The 19897-nt window shown below is 29.8% G+C and overlaps 2 protein-coding genes across 2 annotated transcripts; one reads left to right on the plus strand and one right to left on the minus strand.

Annotated features, from left to right (window-relative positions):
• Positions 1–696: 696 nt before the first annotated feature.
• On the minus strand, positions 697–1368 carry LOC125877125 (uncharacterized). The gene has a single exon (XM_049558448.1). The coding sequence runs from the start codon at positions 1274–1276 to the stop codon at positions 890–892; it is 387 nt and encodes a 128-aa protein (XP_049414405.1). The 5' UTR covers positions 1277–1368; the 3' UTR covers positions 697–889.
• An 11703-nt stretch (positions 1369–13071) lies between these two features.
• On the plus strand, positions 13072–14711 carry LOC125877102 (xyloglucan galactosyltransferase XLT2-like). The gene has a single exon (XM_049558419.1). The coding sequence runs from the start codon at positions 13231–13233 to the stop codon at positions 14677–14679; it is 1449 nt and encodes a 482-aa protein (XP_049414376.1). The 5' UTR covers positions 13072–13230; the 3' UTR covers positions 14680–14711.
• The last annotated feature ends 5186 nt before the right edge of the window (positions 14712–19897 follow it).

The raw sequence follows: 19897 nt of genomic DNA on the forward strand, positions 1-19897 counted from the left end.
GATCAGTCATAATATACCAAGTGGACTCAAATTCTTATATAGAAGCATAACTCTTAATAAAAAGCCTAGAAATGTGTTGAAAATCATCTCTAAACTTGACGAAAATTTAAAATTTTATTTCACTCACACTGTAAGATCGAGATCGTATTTAAGCTCAATTAATCAAATAAAAAAATATTTGTAAAACTGTTAATAGTTCGAGAAAGAAACTAATAAGTCACGCATACTTCTCTCTTTTAACTTTTATCCTGCCATTTGATTTCACAATTTTGCCATGTACAATGCACCATGGAGAAAAAGGTTTTCAAAAAACAGCTGTTACTTAAAATAACTTCTACCCCTGAAAACTTCTACCCCTGAAAAATAACCCTTTTTCTCTTGGCTTTGTATCCCCCTTTGGTAAAAAATAGCAATGTTAAAAAATTGTCTGATCTATGTATTTGCAGCAGCCCATGTGAACTGTTCTTGTTCTAGTTTAGCAACATTACAGAAAGATCTAGATTTTTTTTACTTATTGTCGGTGGACAAATTAAGTAGTAAAATCTTCAACTAATCTAATTTAGAGTTCAATTTCACATTATTAAACATGAATTTGAATAGTGATTAACATGTCCAAATTCATACAAAAGAAGAAAAAAAGTGAAAGAAAACAAAATCAATTTGCTAATTCCATAAAGTCAATGAACACCATGAAATAAATACTGTTAATTTTCTCTTTAACATTCTTGCATATTTTTAGCAACAAAACATAAATGGAAATAAAGGACTAATCTACTTGAATCTTAGCACAAAAAATAAAATTTACACTTAAACTTGGATCTAAAATCACAGCGTAGCAAAAAATAAAATTGAAAACAGATACCGAGATCTAAAGTTTGCTATTGGAGATTTAGATATCAGAGAAGCAGTTATACCTAGCTGTAGTTTCTCCGGTACAACTTCCGACAACTTTAGAAACTCTTCTATCACGCCCGATGACTATTCGATTAATCGTCGCTGCTGTACAAAGGCACTCTTTCAGATCGTAGTGTCGGTCGGATTCCGATGAAGAGGTGACAGATTTGACTAGCTCACAGCATAGATTGTCGGAATCTACCGGAGATTCTTCCATCGGAAAACAAGCAGAAGCAAGGTGCATGAGCTCCGACGGTAAACAGTTCAAAACTTTTTTCGCCGGAGTTTTTGCAGATGCAGCGGCGGCAGCTTGTAGAGTGAAGAAAATAAGGGTAAATGAAAATAAAATAGGTACAAAAATTGGGGATTTTTGGGAAGCCATATTTTTTGTTGAAAGAGAGTAGACGAAGGTGACTAGAGAAAATGAGGAAGAAGAGATGTGGGAGAAAAAGGTGGAGGGGTAGGGGTGCGAAGAAAATGATTAATTATCAGTTTCAGTCCTTCATTTATAACTGTTTCCTACTTTTGTCTACTCAATTTAATACAATGTACATTTGACCTTTTAATTTACGGCAAAGGGTCAAATATACCCATGTACTATATGAAATAATATAAATATATCATTAGTTATACTTTTGGATTAAATATACCCCTTTCGTTATACTTTTGGATTAAATATATCCTTACAACTAACAGATGACACGTAATCGGTTAAGATTAAAATAACTATTCAATTTAAAATAAATCAAATTTGGATATGATCCACCCGCCCAAATAATTTAACCCGACCTAATTTTATAACATTGACCCACCTATATGTGCCAATGGAGGGAAGTGAACGATGAGCTTTTCTATAACATTGACCCACCACTGATTGGAAAGCAATTTGATTATGGAGATGAAATTTGTGGAGCGGTTATTAATGTTCGAGTTAGACAAGAAAAAATAACTCTGTGGATCGAGAATGCTGCCAAGGAAACAAGAGTTTCTGGATTACAATGACACAATTGGCTTTATATTTCATGATGATGCAAAGAAGCTTGACAGAGTTGCCAAGAATTGTAGCTAAATTTGATTAGGTCGGGTTAAATTATTTGGAACGGTTATATCTAAATTTAATTTGTTTTAAATTAAATAATTCTTTTAATTTTAGCCGTTCACGTGTCCTTTGTTAGTCATAAGGATATATTTAGCCTATAACGGAAGGAGTGTATTTAGCCCAAAAACATAACTAAAAATATATTTAACCTATTTCATATAGTACAGGATATATTTGGCCCTTTGCCGTTTAATTTATATATAAAAATTAAAATGCATAGATGTAGAACTTCTATACTGGAGTCAATGAAATTATGGGAGATCAAAATCATCTTAAGGGTATTTGATTAATGACAAAATGCATCAACCATTCTTAAATTTATTGGTAACTTTATTTAGATATTCAAGTTACATAACTTATATTTATTAATGAAGATATTTTAATATAATGATAAAATATTTATGTTGGATACTTTTAGTTCAAACATATATTTAAAAAGTTGTACATATTCACAACATCATCTTAAATAGATATATCAATATGAATTATGTTACATTCTTTTAATTATACACATTAACCTTGATTGAAACAAATCTAAAATTTTACAGTTTTATTCATGTTAAAACATGACTGCTTAAAAATACAATAACTTTTATAAATTTTGAGTAAAAAAATAGCTAATAAAAATATTATCACCTGTTTAAATACTCAATCTAACAAACTGAGCAAGGTTGAAAGTCTAAAGATAATCTAGTGATAATTCTTAAAAATTATAGATGTATTTTAAAATTTTCCATTACTATCTTCATGAGAGTGTCACAAAACTTTCTCTATGTACAAATTTTAATTTCACCCATAACTATCATATTGAGATAGCGGAGACACTTTATATTTTCTATCACAATATTTTGTTAATAACATTATCATAGAAATGTTTAATTATAATTATCTACATCTTATATTTCAAATTAAGCAATTTAACTTTAGTAATTATAAATATAAGTGAAAATACATATCATTCAACTATCATTAATGGATAAATATATGTTGAAAAGCACACATCATTATATTTTATTGTAGTTAGTTTGGTATAAATACCTATCATCGTTTGTAATATCAATGAAGTAAAGAGGAAAATGAATATTAACCCTTCGTCTCAAATTATTTGATGTTATTTTAAAAAATAATATTTTCTAACTATTTCTAATTATTATTTCTTCGAGGCGTATAAAAAGTAAAATAAGACTGGACAAGTTGTCCCCTAATTAATACTTAACGAGCTGTCATGTTTACATGCTCGAACTTTCTCGACAACTTCCACATTCTTATGCTAAAGTTTTGTATAATTTAATTAATTACTGGAATGACTTAGTTTACACTTGTTAAGCTTAGCTAGTTCCTAGCTAAGAGAATTATATTTTATCCGGGAACAAAATTAAAAAGAAAAAAAAAGATTAAGAGCAATTTGATTATATTTTGTTATATATAGTGGTGAAGTCAGAAATTTTATTAAGAATGTTCAAGAATAATGGTTTGTGGCTGTCAAAATAAAACAAAAAAAATATTGTGTTATTTAGGGTTTGGGACACCTATTACCACTACACCAAAGGCATATCTTTTGTTAAAGATATTCAATTCTAAATATATATCCTATAAATGTAGAATTTGACACATATATATCGTAATTTTTCGATGAAAGGCTAGCTATAGCTATGTCCCTGTGTGGTGCATAGATGGAGTTGCTCCTCTCTTGATTAAAGATATTGTGTTCGAGCTATCTATGTGAAAAAAAATCTTTATATAGGGTGCTATTCTCTATTAAAGACCTATTTGACACAAATTAAATTCCAATCCAAATATCAAAACAGGTAGATAATGAAAAAGAAGACCATTTTCTAGTAATTTGACAGGTATCATCACTCCATTCTCTCTCTCTTATGAGATGCACCGATTAATACTCCGTTGATTGGATTTGGAGACTATATAGAAATAAATTACCACAAGAATCCATGGATTAACATAATTGAGAAAATTGAAACAGAGAAAGCGTAGGTAGACAATAGCCAATTAAATGAGCACACCTACTTTTTCAAAAGTATTGTTGTGTTACTTTAATTTTCCTCTATTCACCTCCTACATGGCAAAAAAAAAGGGGTTTAAATTGGAAGAAAGATTAATGAGAGAGGAGGGATGTATTAGATAGAGGATAAGAATGTATTCGAAAGGAAATAGGATATTCAAATACATAGAGGAGGGATGTATTAGAGAGTGGAGGGATCCATTCGAGAGTGAAGGGATATATCCGAGAGGGAATACGGAAGTATCAATGAGAGGAAATGATGTATGCGAGAGGGGATTTTTGATTATTTTTTTAAAATGTTAGGAAATTTTAGAAATTATGATTAAAAAAATGTGTATTTAGGTAATTTTTTCAAGATTAATTACTCTTTCAACAAGAGAGTGTTTCTCGGATGGTAAACACAACTCTTAGTCACTAAGCAAACAAAAAGCTGGGAGCTCCTAAGAAGGGATGAGAAAAAAAGAAAGAAAGATTAGTTACCCTTTGACATGACTATTGTCTAGCTTAAAAACAACGCAATAAATATGCACATTAACAAAAAGGTTAATGTCTTTATTGACATTAATTGTAGAAAATAAATCAAGATTAGGATTCCTAAGTAGTTTATGATTTATTCCTTACGGTATTTTCTTATTTATGTTTAATTAGGATTTGTTAGTTTTATAGGTTCCTAGTCCTAGTTTACTTTGGTTGTTAGTATTATAAATAGGGGTGCCTTGTTATATATTTTCAATGTACAAAAATTACAAAAGTCATTAAGTTATTGAATAAAGTCTCCTACCTACTATTTGTAGATTAATATGTTTCTTCTACAAAACTATTGTTGGGTCTTTCACTTGTGCATATATTATTACCTTGCATAATATTATTTCCTTCAAATTTGTATCAGAGCTTGTGTGTGATCCTTATAAAAGCCCTGTGTGAGATTCAACACATATAAAAGAATATGAGTAGTCCATATATAGCCCCTTGTCCCCTTTTTGGCGTTTGATGGAAAAAAATAATTTTGAGTTTTGGCATTCACAAATGATGCATTTTTTCAAAGTTGTTGAATTATGGTCTATTATTGAAAAAAGAATCCTCGAAGTCCCAGAAGGCACAACACTAACTAGTGAAGCTACAAAACAATTGGAGAAAAATAGACAATTTGATGATAAGATACGTTTTAATCTTGATAGCAAGTCTGAATTGCATGTATATAGTAAAATTTTACATGCTAAGTCAGCGAAAGAGGCTTGGACAATTTTAGAGAATTCACATCGAGGTTCCGCAAGTGTAAAAAGAGTCAAACTGCAAGAGCTTAGAAGACAATATGAATTAACTCAAATGAACTCAACTAAGTCCGTCAAAGAATTTTTGACAAGGGTAACTAATATTGTCAACGATATGAGAACTAATAGAGAAAATATAGATCAAGTGAAAATTATTGAAGAAATACTACGATCATTGAGTACAAAATTTCACACCAAAAAAATTGTTCTTCAGGCCACCAAAGATCTTAGCACTTTGACACTTGATGATTTAGAAGGGAAATTGATGACATATGAGACGTCCTTGAATCAACAGACGATAGAAAAATTTGATGAAGTATTGCAAGTAAAGGTGGATCAACCTAATTCAAAAGAAGAAATATCAAATTTGGCTGAGACAAATTAAATGGATCAAATTTCAGAGATAGAGGGCAATGGAACATAGAAAATTTTTGAGGTCGTGGTAGAGGTAATTATTCATACCAACATAATAATAATAATAATTCAAGAAGGAACAACAAAATAATCAAAATTTTCAGAGACATGAAAAATCAATAATTTAGTGTCATAATTGTGGAAAAATTTGGACACTATCAAGAGATTGTGGGTTTAAAAAGTATGGTAATAGAGAAGTACATGCAAAATTGGCTGAAAATTATGGAGATAAACAAGAGACTTTATTATTCTCTAACTCAGAAATAGAAGAAAAAAAAGAGAACGAATGGTTTATAGATTCTAGGTGTAGCAACCATATGTCTGGGGATAAGGAATTATTTGTTGATCTAGATGAATCATTTAGAGCTATCGTAAGACTTGGTAATAGCTCTAAAGTGCATTCTATTGGAAAAGGAAAATTTTCAATTACTTCAAAAAATGACTCTTCTCACTTTGTATCTGATGTTTATTATGTTCCAAATCTTCATCATAATTTGTTAAGTTTAGGACAACTGACAGAAAAAGGATATGACTTGCCATTTAAGTATGGAATTGGCACTATCAGTGATGATAAATTAGGATTAATTGCAACGAAAAAAATAAATCAAAGTCGTTTATTGCCTCTTTATCTCAACCATGAAGATTTACCTTGTTTTAGTTCTGTGAACTCTAATGATACTGGGTTGTGGCATCTACGCTTTGGGCATCTATTTTTGAAAGTTTGAAATATCTTGCAAGAAATAAACTAGTATAGGGAACCTTTTCAAAAAGGCAAAGCTTGGAGGGTTAATGCATCATTGGCGCTAATTCACTCAGACTTGTGTTCGGTTGAAGTTCCTTCCAATGGAGGTAGTAAATACTTTATTATTTTTATTGATGATTTTAGACGAAAAACTTGGGCATATTTTCTGAAAAATAAGTCTGATACATGTGAAGTCTTCAAAATCTTTAAAGTTTACGTAGAAAGGCAAAGTTGACACTTTGTTAAGATATTAAGAACTAATAGGGGCACTGAGTTTCTTTTTTGTGATGACTATTTGAAGAAGTGTGACATTAAACATCATTCATATACTCCTCAATAAAATGGTGTAGTTGAAAGAAAAAATAAAACAGTGATGGATATGATGAGATCAATGATGCATTCCAACAATATTCCCGAAGCTGTCTCATGTGCGATTTATGTTCTAAACAGATGTCCAACTCGATCCAAATTGGGAAAGACTCCACTAGAAGTTTGGACTGGTAAGAAATCAAATATATCTCATCTAAAAGTTTTTAGTTGTCTTGCTTATGCTCATGTTCCTGATGTTTTGAGAAAGAAATTAGATGATAAGGCAGAAAATGTATCTTTATTGGCTATAGTCATGAGACAAAAGGTTACAAGTTATTTTATTCAGATACAGGAAAGGTAATTATTAGTAGAGGTGTAACTTTTGATGAATACAATATTTGAGAATGGTCAAAGAAAAATTTTGAGTTGCCTAGGACTGAACCAATAGTTTCAACTATGGAGGAACGAAGTTCTAGCAGATATCAAGATTAACAAGTAGCTCTTCCTGATCAAACAGAAACATCGATTCGTCCACAAAGAAATTGCCAACTACCAGTCCGTTTACATGATTATTTTGTTGACAATAATAAAAATTTGTTCAATGAAGATACTGTGAACTTTGCACTATTTGTCGATTGTGATCCAATTACTTTTGAGTAAGCTGCCAAAGATGATCATTGGATGAAGAAATTGGTGCTATTGAGAAAAATAACACTTGAAAGTTGACAAATTTATCGCCTTCAAAACAACAAATTGAAATCAAGTGGATACACAAAAGCAAATACAAACCATCTGGAGAAGTAGACCGCTTTAAGGCAAGATTAGTTGTTAAAGGATACAAACATAAGGCAGTTATTGATTATTTTTAGGTATTTGCTCCTGTTGCTAGACTTGATACTATTCGAATGATTATTTCTCTCGCTACAAATAACTGTTGAAAAATACATCAAATGGATGTTAAATCTGCTTTCTTGAATGGTGTTCTTGAGGAAGAAGTGTATGTTGAGCAGCCTATGGGATATGTCAAAAAGGTTTAGAAAATAAAGTTTACAAGTTGAAGAATGCATTATATTGATTCTTATTTTATGGGACATGATTTGCATAGATTTCCTTATGGGCATACATTATACATAAAATTCAATACTAATGGAGACATTCTAATTGTGTGCTTATACGTGGATGATTTAATATTTACAGGCAATAATCCTAAATTATTTTCTGAGTTTAGGGAGGCTATGACTAGCCAATTTGAGATGACTGATTTGGGATTAATGTCTTATTTTCTTGGCATTGAAGTTTCTCAATTGAAAGATGGAATCTTTATCTCTCAGAATAAATATGCGAGTGATATTTTGAAAAGATTTAATATGGATAAAGCCAAATCAATCTTGACCTCTATTGAAGAGAAATTGAAGTTGACCAAACATGGAACTGGTGATTTTGTTGATGCTACATATTTTAGAAAATTGGTAGGGAGTCTAAGATATATACTTGACTTCTACTAGGCCTGATATTACTTATTATTAATTAGCAGATTTATGGAGTTTTCGCGTCAATCTCACTTGCAAGCTGTCAAGAAAATTTTGAGATATATTCAAGATACACACTCTGATGGCATATTTTATTCAAAGACTAATGATAGTAATCTTGTTTGGATTTACTGATAGTGATTGGGCTGGAGATATGATGCAAAGAAAAAGTACTTCTGGCTATGCATTTTATTTGGGATCTAGTGTATTTTCACAGTCTTCAAAGAAATAACAAGTTGTTGCTTTATCAACTGCTGAAGCAGAGTATATGACTGCAACAAGTAGTACTACACAAGCATCATGATTGAGAAGGATGATTGGATTTCTTCAACACAAACAAGATAGTCCTACAAAAATATTCTTTGATAGCAAGTTTGCAATTGCGTTAACAAAGAATTCAATTTTTCATGGCCATAGCAAACACATTGACATCAAATGGCACTTCATTCATGACTTGGTCCAAGATAAAGAGATAATGGTTGAATATTGCAAGATCGAAGAACAAGTTGTTGATATATTCACAAAGCCATTAAAATTGGAGTTGTTCATAAATTGAAGAAGATGTTAGGCCTGGTCACATTTCACACAAGATCATAGGTAAATCAGTATATAGACAATATAGTGATTTTTTATTTTTTTTGAAACATTTCACAGTTTTTCCTTGTTTTGGCCATTTTTATGACAATAGATACCTATGAAACAATATTTTAACATTAAAAACACAAATAAACATGCAAAAGGACATAATTCAAGGTACATATACATTTCTCAGGTCAGGCACAACCTTAAGCTGCACCTATAAATATTATTCGTATCCATCAAATGTTTGAAGTAATGAAGCAAGTTTGCCACCGACTTAATTGGAGAGCAGCACGGCTTCTATGAATATCACCCACAAGCCTGAAATCACCCTTTATGGAGTATGAAAGCTTTTTTAAAAGAGTTTTTATTGTGTTATTTCTGGACACCCTTGTGTCGAAGTGTGTGTAGTGTGGTGAGGTTTTACCTCACAGAAAGAGTGGGAAATTGGGATAAAAAAAGGAAGAATTTATGCTCTTTCAAGTTCAAGAAAGAGATTTAAGTCCTTTATTGCCCTTTCAACCTGCCGAAATGGAAGGCTTTGCACTGTACCCAACTTGAGAATCTCCTTCGGGTGCAAAGCGTAAGTCCTTTGTAAAATTTTTGGCTCCGCCACTGCTTCTATCGGTCGACAAACGGCTTCTAGAGCTATGTCAGGAGGTGAAGTTTATCAAGTCTTTGAAATAAATAAACCTTGTCAATAATGTTTTATGAGGATTCAATAGTCTCTCCCAACAAACGAACGTAATAATTTTAACATGCAAATTAAGAAGCGTGAAATATACACAAGACATTACCTACGATAATATTATAAATATATCTTTTTTCCTTCGCATGAATGACATCAAATTTTCATTCTATTACTCTCAAAATTGCAACTCAAGAACTTGGTTTTCCTAATACGATTCATTCTGTGTACAATTGAATTTCCAAAAAAAAAAAATCAATAATTATTCTAAGTCACGGGATGAATAAATGAAGAGGACTCAATTTGTGATGAGTGAGTGAGAGGCCCCATCTAAAGAAATTTGTGGTGGAGGATATTGCCACATTGCGAATATGCATAGGCTTATTGGTTCGTTGGTTCAATGCATAGGCCGTAGGCGGTGACCCCATTATTATTATTATTATTATTATTATTATTATTATTATTATTATTATTATTATTTACACTCTATTTAAGGACGTGAAATCCACTCGTATTTCTCATCCGTTCATTCCAATATCTTCCTCTCAAATGGTTCCTTTCAAAATATGGGATTATTTTTATTTAGTTTAGATAGAAAATTATTCACTTTTAGAAAATAACAAAACATTTTATTATTTTAACCTTGATTATATGTCTTAAAGTCTTAAAGAAAATATAAAATTCTATGCATTAAGTTTTTACTTTTTTTTTTTATTTTTGTGCAAAGATCATATGCTAATTTTTAATGTATCGTTTCAAATCTATCGGATGTCCTTTGACCATTAAGTTTTTACTCGATAGTTGGTAGGCAAAGAAAAAAAATGAAAGTATAATTTAGTTGTGTCCATTCATGTGCCAACATGATATATATCACTTGGGCATCTCCAACTCTACCTTCTATTTTACTTTACAAATATAGAGTTTTATATGTTTTATACAATCAACTTCAATCAAATTATCTATTTTACTCTCGCAAAATGAATCTTGTTCTCTTTCCTTAATATTATATTATTATTTTCATTTCATTTTTATTTCCTTATTTCATTATATAATTTTTTTTTATATTAAGTTTTTCATCTTATCATTTAAATTGTGAGAATTCTTCATAGTGAAAATCAATAATAATTTCAAATTATATCACTTAATGTGATGAAAATTAAAAATACTTGAAATATTATTAATTCAGAATGAATGTAGTACATATTAATTAATATATTTTTAAAATGTTATATAACATTTAAAAGAATTTCGAATATTAGATATTTAATTAATGACCTTATATGAAAAATAATATGTTAATTACAAAATAATTGAAATAATAGTATAATATTCAAAAAGTGTAATAGAGATTATGAATAGTAGTTGTCTAAATTTGGAGAAATATTATTCAACACTCTATAATTGAAGAGCAAAAGGGGGAAATAGATAGGAATTGGAGAAGATATTCTCTATTTTACTTTTCAATTATAAAGAATAGAGAATAAAAAATAGAGAGGAGTTGAGATGATCTTACCTTCTTCCTAGAAAATGGCAAAAAAGAAGAAGTAAATCTAACAATTAAATGAATATATCTTTCAGTAATTACACATTTTTAAAATAAAAAAGAGAGGCATTGTGAAACTGTGTTTGTCTCCAGGCATGTGCTCATCTGAACCCTTTAAAAGCAGATGAGATTTACTATTCTATGTGATAATTAGGGGTGTACATGATCGGGTTGATTTGAGTTTTTAAATATCAAATCAAATTATTTGTGTCAGATTTTTAAATCTATAAATCAAACTAAATCAATAAAATTTGGGTTTTTTCGGATTTTCGAGTTTTTTCGGTAAAGTATTCATACAAACATATAATTTACTTGTACTTCAAATATTTTTTAGTCCTACCAAATATAACTATCTAAGGTGTTTCTTAAGAAAATAACACAAAATATGATATGAGTAATGACACTAAAATATCCAACAAAAAAATAATAATAATGAAATAGCGTAAAACAAATATTGTAAATTAACAAGTCATAATGAAAATTATCATAATTTAAAAGTACTAAAACATGTTAAAATAAGTTTAAAGGAAATTAGTTACATGACTAAATATTAAAGGAAATTAAAATTAGATTATGTATTTGAATTGTCTAAACCAATGTAAAACCAAAGAATAAATATTCAATATTATTGTCATTCTTAGTGTTGAATTGATTTTCTTTTTGCATTAGTATTAATTTGATTTTGATTTAAGCTTTATTACAATTATCAACATCTATAGACTATGATCTTCATTGAACCATTCAGAATTCTAAGTTTCAAACTTGAAATAATATATTAAAAGATAAAAAACTATGAAAAAGTATAAGAAATATTTAAAAATTATATCAAAGTAAATATTTTTATGTATAAAATAAAATTTTAAAATTATATATACAACGTCGGGTTGATTTGGTCTCGGGTTGATATTTTTTAGTTAAAACCAAACCAACCCAAATATAGTCGGTTTTTTTTTTCAATACCAAACCAAGTCAAACCAATCACTAGTTGGGTTTTTTTTCTCGGTTTAACTCGATTTGCGGTTTAGTTCAGTTTTCGGTTTGATTTTGTACAAACTAATATATGGTTTACTATAAAAGAAAAATAAAAAAACAGCTGTTTACTGGTTGCCTATCTGTCTTTCAGAGATTTTGTCCAATTGCTACTAATATACATCTAATTAAACCGCGTTTTAATACTAAACAATAATCTTGATGTCTCTACAAAAATCAAATGTCATTTTCCAACTTATTACACTTGCTTTATGCCTTTTGGAAAAAGGTCACCCATTGAAACTATAGGATAATGTTATTATCACCTTTAGGCACCATCCACAATAATGTTATCATTTCTGAATTCAATACTATTGAATCTAATTTTTAGCATCGGAAACAACTTTTTTATGTTCTAAAAATAAAGTTAACAAAGATTTACGTATACATCCCTTTTGCGCTGAGCATGTTGTTTTTGTTGAGCTTTGGTTTTAGTAGTACTATATGCTGATCTAGATAGCTGCATTTTCTTATTTGATCAAATTATTTAGTCAGCTCTAAAAAGAATGACATATTTCTATGTTTAGTGATAATTTAATTTTATAATATTTATTTTATTTTAATGAAATGATTTATAGTTACACAAACATCCATTAATTATTTTAACCATAAATTTAAAAAATCTTTCTTTCTTTTTTAAACTCTTTAGTGTTAAGTCAAACTATATCATTTAAAATGGTACTAATGGAGTAAAAAGTATTTACAATATGGTATTTCTTATTTGTGTATTTGAAAATTTCATAAACTATATTATCAATATTAATGATTTAAAATATTTAATAAAATACTCCAATATAAAAAATAAAATTACAGTAAAAATTTACGCCTACCTCTAGAAATTCAAACCCATAAAAAGACATAAAATGACAACAGTCAAATACGTTCAAAATAATTCACATAGACACAAAAGGACAAACATTGAGGTTTTTTTTTTTTGTTTTCTTTTTTTCAGGTTTAATAATAAACCTAACTAGGTAGCTAGTTATAAGCAAATCGTACTACTTGTTAGCTCCTTTGAAACACCAATCTTAAGCTTACTCTCTTTCGCAGTTTCAAAACATTTGTCATCGTTGTGATTATCATTTTCATTGTCTCTTTTAGTGTTAAACAACGATGATGCAGCTGAATCTCTCGAAGAGATCCAGCAACAGTAACGAACATCATCATGATTCTTCTAAGAAATCCAAACTAACCTTTGAGCTCAAACACGCTTTCCACACCGTCAAATCTCAAATCCCTTTAACTCACTGTGTATGGCTTCTTATTACCATATTCCTCCAGATCTTAATCCTCTTCTTCCTCATCCGCTCCTCTCCGCCTCATCCACCGCTGTCCAACTCCCAACAGCTGGTAGCACTCAACCCGGACTGCCAATCCGGTTACGTCTACGTCTACGACCTACCTGCTACTTTCAACACGGAGTTTATTGACAAATGTGAGGAACTAGACCCGTGGAAATCACGCTGTAAAGCGGTTTCCAACGGTGGGTTTGGGCCCAGTGCTACTGGGCTCGAACGCGTTGTACCGGAAGATATCACTCCAGCTTGGTACTGGACTGACATGTATGCTGCTGAGGTTATTTATCATAATAGAATATTGAGCCATAAGTGCAGGATTATGGATCCGGAAAAAGCAACGGGGTTTTATATTCCGTTTTACGCCGGACTTGATATTGGGAGGTTTTTGTGGTTTAATTATACGGCGAAAGATCGAGATCGGAAAAGTGAAATGGTTCTCGATTGGTTGAAAGAGCAGCCGACTTTTACTAGAGCTAACGGAGTAGATCACTTCATTATGCTTGGCCGATTAACTTGGGATTTCCGACGATTAACTGCTAACGATTCGGAATGGGGATCGAGTTTGCTCTACATGCCATTGATGAAGAATGTGTTCCGTTTATCAGTAGAAAAGCATCTAAATGACGATTTAGAAGAAAGCGTACCTTATCCAACAGCTTTTCACCCGAGATCTGAATCCGATATAGTCCAATGGCAGAATTACATCCGGAACTACGACCGTACAAAGCTCTTCTCCTTCGTCGGAGCTAAGCGTGAGAAAATCAAAAACGATTTCCGAGGAGTACTAATGGATTACTGTAAATCCGAAGAAAACTGTCTCGCCGTCGATTGCGCTACCACCGTCTGTTCCGACGGAGCTCCAGCGATTCTGGAATCTTTTCTAGATTCCGAGTTCTGCTTACAGCCACGAGGCGATGGGTTAACTAGACGGTCTACTTTTGACTGTATGTTAGCCGGTTCAATCCCGGTTTATTTCTGGAGAGGAACATTTAAAGGTCAGTATGAATGGCATCTGCCATGGGTGGCGGAGAGTTATACAGTGTTCATCGATCATGATAATGTGAGAGATACAAATGGGAGTTTGATTCTGCAAGTTTTGCAAGGGATTCATAAAGATAAGGTGAAGGAAATGAGAGAGACGTTGATTAATCTTCTTCCTAAATTTGTTTACGCAACGCCAGGTAAAGATTTAGGGAGTGTTAAAGATGCATTTGATATCACCATTGATAGAGTATTGAAGAGATTGAAGTCTCGCAGAGATTAGTATTTTGAATCGTAAGCATTATTGCCATGCCAGAGGTTCTTCTTCTTCTTCTTTTTTGCAGTTTTTTTTTTAAAAAAAATTTGAAAAATATATAATATAGTATTATATAATTTATTGAATCATTCAATTATAACAAACTAATAAGTTATAATATTTGTTTAGTGTATGATTGAAAATATATTTAAATTTAGTTAATTAAGTAGATTGATCATAAATGTCTATAATTTGGAGACGAAATTAATAATATATGTCAAGCTCATAGTTAAGTCTCTAAATTTTTACCCATTGATTTTTGTCCAATTGCATAATCAATCCTATTGACTCACCCGAGATATGATCTAAGATATCAAAAAATAAAATATGACAAAAATTACTCATATGTATTTACATCAAGTTAATGAATTACGTAAGAATTCATTTATAATTAAATTAAAAATTATTGAAAGATTGCTTCACCCACTTTTCCCCATCTTTTTTCAGATTTTAAAAAAATATTTTCTTTATCTAGATTATAGCAATAAAAACATTGTGGTCCCATTCTTTGAATTCTTGAAAACGTCAATCAGCCAATGGATTTGCAGATCTAGTCTATGGTTCAGAAATCAGAATAGATTTTAATCTACTCTATATTAACACGTAACTACTTATATCAAAGACTTTATTGAACTAATCATGTGTTTACAAATATATACACATAGTCAATTTAAATGATTTTTAAAATTTAATTTAATAATGGAAAGTTATATTATAAATCGTAATTTTTTTATATGACTTTGGATTGTCGATAAAATATACCTTAAAACTGATCAAAATTAATATAGTTTAACTCTAAAAAATAAAACATAACAAGTATTATTAGTTAGAGGTAGTGTATATTATTTCATGCAGTTGTGTCACTTAATTATGTGTTTTATCTATATTAGCATCTTCTCCCTAACTCTCCTCTTCCATTGTTACTCAACCCAAGCAAACTCTCCTATAAAATTTTAGGCATGTTAGACCTTCCCTATGTTGAATTTTGTGTACTTTTTTACACGTTTTCTCATCCACCAAGAGGGGCACAACCACTGAAAAGAAGAATAAAACAAAATAAATAAAAGAAAAATCGTTCAAAATTATAAGGAAAGTATTCAATTATATTGGTCTTATATATTTTTCATATGTTAGTTTATAAGTATGGTATATGATAGAATAGATAAAGTTATCCCATTATATGTATGAAATAATTTATTCGATTGTTGTAGTATATATGATGGGATAATAATCTCGGGATTAACTATAATGTTTCTAATCAAAATATGTTAATTTATAAGTATGGTATATGATTGAATAGATAAAGTTATCCCATCATATGTATGAGACAATTCAATTATTGTAGTATATATGCTGGGATAATAATTTTGGGATTAACTATAATACTTCTAACCAAATATATACATGGCAATTCTGTGTCCTACATGGCATCCTACTTGTATTATGTCATGTAGGACACGTGTGTCTACTTGTTCAATTTTATATAAGTTTAAGTGTCTACTTGTGTACGCTCAAAGTCAGAGACGGACCCACATGGACTTGTCCAGCTTCTTTCTAACGTTATTTTTACTTTTTTTTTCTCCCTGTTTTTTTTTCCTTTCATAAACTATCTTTTTTGCTAACTTTTTTAAAACAAAATCTTGTACAAAATTCCTTTTTCCTTTTTCAAGAGAATTATTATCCTAGCTTTTTTTTTTGTTGATCTTTTTTCGCTTTCATAATTAAATATAGTTGTCTTTCTTATGACAAGTATTGAATTTGTACATTTATTTTTTTATGATTGATAGCTTAAAAAGTAACCACGATCTTAAAATCTTGAATTGGTCACTGCTCATGTCTATTATGCAACTTAGTCTCCCGAAAATATAAACAATCGTGATCTTCTATGTCTATTAACTCTTTCTTTCTCATCAGTCTAATTAGGAAAAATGAAAAGGGAAGGAAAAAATAATTTGTTCTAACGCCTTCATTTTAGTTCCAATTCAAAAGCAAAAAAATTCTCCCTCTCGTTGGTTTGCCTTTTTGGTAATTACGATTGTACGTGATGGTACATTGTTTCTCCTCTTTTTCTTGAATCAATCCAAATATTCCAATTGGCAATTGCATTGAATTGAAGAAAAAGCGCCCTTGTTGAGGATTTTAGCTCGCAATTATGTTCTTTGATTGATACAACTTTATGTTAAAAACAGTGAGCACCCATAGCCGTAAAATTCTGGATCCGCCACTGCTCAAAGTTGGAAGACATAGTTATTCGTTGAAGCCAAATTAATGATCATATTTATGTATTATGTCTTTACAATTTGTGTTGGGCCACAATAGGGGAGTGATAATACTATGAAGATCCCACATGACATTAAATTAAATTAAAATAAAATAAAAAGGAAACAAGATTATACCAAATTATTATTTTATTGAAAGATAATGCTGACACGTTGTAGTTAAAGCGACCCATGCTTCGGCTTGTATTTGTGCGTTTAATTTCGTTTAAACGTTTGAAGTGTAATTTCTTCCAATTAAGGACAAAACACATAAAGTGTTTTTATATGATATTTTCGATTCAAATTTTGAAAATATTTTTGTATGTGTTCTCAAGTATATATTAGATAGTTAAATTAATCATACATAAAATATGTCATCTCCTTTATATATATATATCAATCTCATTTAAAATAAATTTGAGGTTTTATGATTCATTGAGATCAGTGCGTATAATTAAAGGAAGTAACATATTTTAAATAGTTAATTTATTTATGTAACATTTACTTGAAACTATGGTCTACTCAGATGGTAAACACATCGATCTTCATTCCTAAGGTTGTGGATTTAAATTACTGAGAAAACAAAACGGTGGGAATTACTCCTAGAGAGGGGTTAAAAAAAAAGAAAATGTTTGAACAATCTTTAATAGCTTAGTTGGTGAGGTTCAATTCTCCACTTGTGATCTCCTCCTCTAAGCGTGTTTAATAAAAATATTTTATCATATATTTAGATGCTCAATTCAAAAAATTATATTTAATTTAAAAGTATTTAATAAAAATAATTATATTTATTTTATCATATATGAATTTTATTTTCCTTTCTTTAGAAAAATATGTACATAAAGATTCATCCAGGGGCGGCTCTGCCTTATAAAAATTAAGGCATATGCCTTAGGCCCCCAATTTTGGAAGACCTCAATTTTTTATCAAGAATAAATTATGTGTTATTTTTTTATTTAAATTAATAATTATTTATAATAAAAAGTATATAGTATATATTTTTTATTACATTTCTTTGCTAACATTCACATTATTTATTTTTTAAAACTCATTTTTGCTTAAAGTTTATCAACTTATTACTTATAGAATTGTGTTAACAATTCATATAATGATTGCTTTAATAAAATAATATTTTTTAACATTAAATTGATAAAATCTTACCTAAAACTAATAATTATAAATAAAAAGAAGTACTCGAAAAAATCATCTATAAATAAAATTAAGTAATAATTTGCATCTAAATAGTTAGAAAAATAAATTTTAAAATAAATATGTATGAAATTTGTTAAGCGTCAATTGAAATTTCGCTTTAGTCCCCCAATTACGTTGAGCCGTCCCGGATTCATCCACTACTTACTAGTATAAGAAACCTTTTAAAATAGGTTAAAATATCATTAATTTCAAAGGGACAATGTTTCGTGCTGGACCTACTGACTAGCAACAATGACGGATCCAAAAGTCAGAAAACAATAAACAATGGAATTAATTTTTATTTTTTAAAAAAAGAGAAGCTTATTTTTGACATAAATTGTTTCATTTTCAAGAAGAAGCCAAATCTACGACTTTACACTACAATTCGTTAAAAGAAAATATTGATGGGTTACAAACTTACAATTATATTAAGTTAAAATAGTCAAATTATGATGATTATTTTGAGCAATGAATTTGTTTGAACACGCTTTTTTTAGGCACCTATCAATTTTGTCTTTGTTTGATAATTTCTTTTTCTATTTTATATACCAACGTTACCTTCTTACACTTAAATTATTTTCTTGATTATTGAATACTTGCATTAAAAAGTTGGGTTTTAATTAAGAGAGGATTTTTTTTCTACGGAACATTACATAAATACACAAATTATTTTACCATATTATTTAAAATTTACTACCATTTAAAAAAGTTACAAAAATCCCTACTCTCCTATTCTTGGATACATCACTTTACGCGATGTATCAGGACGTCAAGTGATGTATCCGAAACTAAGACGCGATGTATCGAGACATTAAACGATGTATTCAAAATTGGGACACGGTGGATCGGAACGTTGTGGGATGTCTCCGGATTCCACCAAATTTAAGAAATTTTTGTAATTTGAAAAAAAGTAAGGATATAATATAATTAGTTCTCTTAACCTTATGTGATTTGCGTAAAATTTTCAAAAAATAAATATGAGGCCAAACTTGTCTGTTTTAGGCTTAAATTTGTTATACAAATATAGAGAAAAATAAAAGCAGAGGTGAAGCTAGCGCGAAGGAAAGAGGTTCAATTTTGAACCTCTCTTTTATTTGTGTGCTTGTGAAAAATGTATCGATGTGACATGAAGGATAGTTTTAGTAAAGTGATTAAGGAGTTCAACAAGTATTTTATGTCATAGATCTAAATCTTAAAGTATGATATTTTCTTAATTTCGTTATTAAATGTTTGGCTACACCATTAAATATGAGGAATGTGTATATATGTGTTTCATGCCAAAATCTTCATCGTGATTATGACATATATATATATATATATATATATATATATATATATATATATATNATATATATATATATATATATTATTATTATTATTATTATTATTATTTTTATTTTTCATGGGACCTGTGTTGTGTTTTGTGGGGTGGGTAAACTTCACCGACACAATTGTAGCATTTGGCCTATACCAAATTAGCAATATGTAGTATAGAAAAAACAATTGTGGGTTTTCACCTTTAATTTGTTACCTAATATGTGGATCTTTTTTGGTCCCAATCATTCAATTATTTGTGTTTTCTTTTCTAAGTTTACAATCAAAGTGACCAGAAGGGTTTGTTCCAATGGTAAGTAACTTTTATTTTCATTTGTAAGATAGTAGATTTGAGTTATCAAACAAGCAAATATCTAGGAGTTTTTAGGAAGGAATTAAAAAAACTAGGTGTGTCCTTTCAA

The sequence above is a fragment of the Solanum stenotomum genome, chromosome 9 (assembly GCF_019186545.1).
Source record: "Solanum stenotomum isolate F172 chromosome 9, ASM1918654v1, whole genome shotgun sequence".
NCBI lineage: Eukaryota > Viridiplantae > Streptophyta > Magnoliopsida > Solanales > Solanaceae > Solanum > Solanum stenotomum.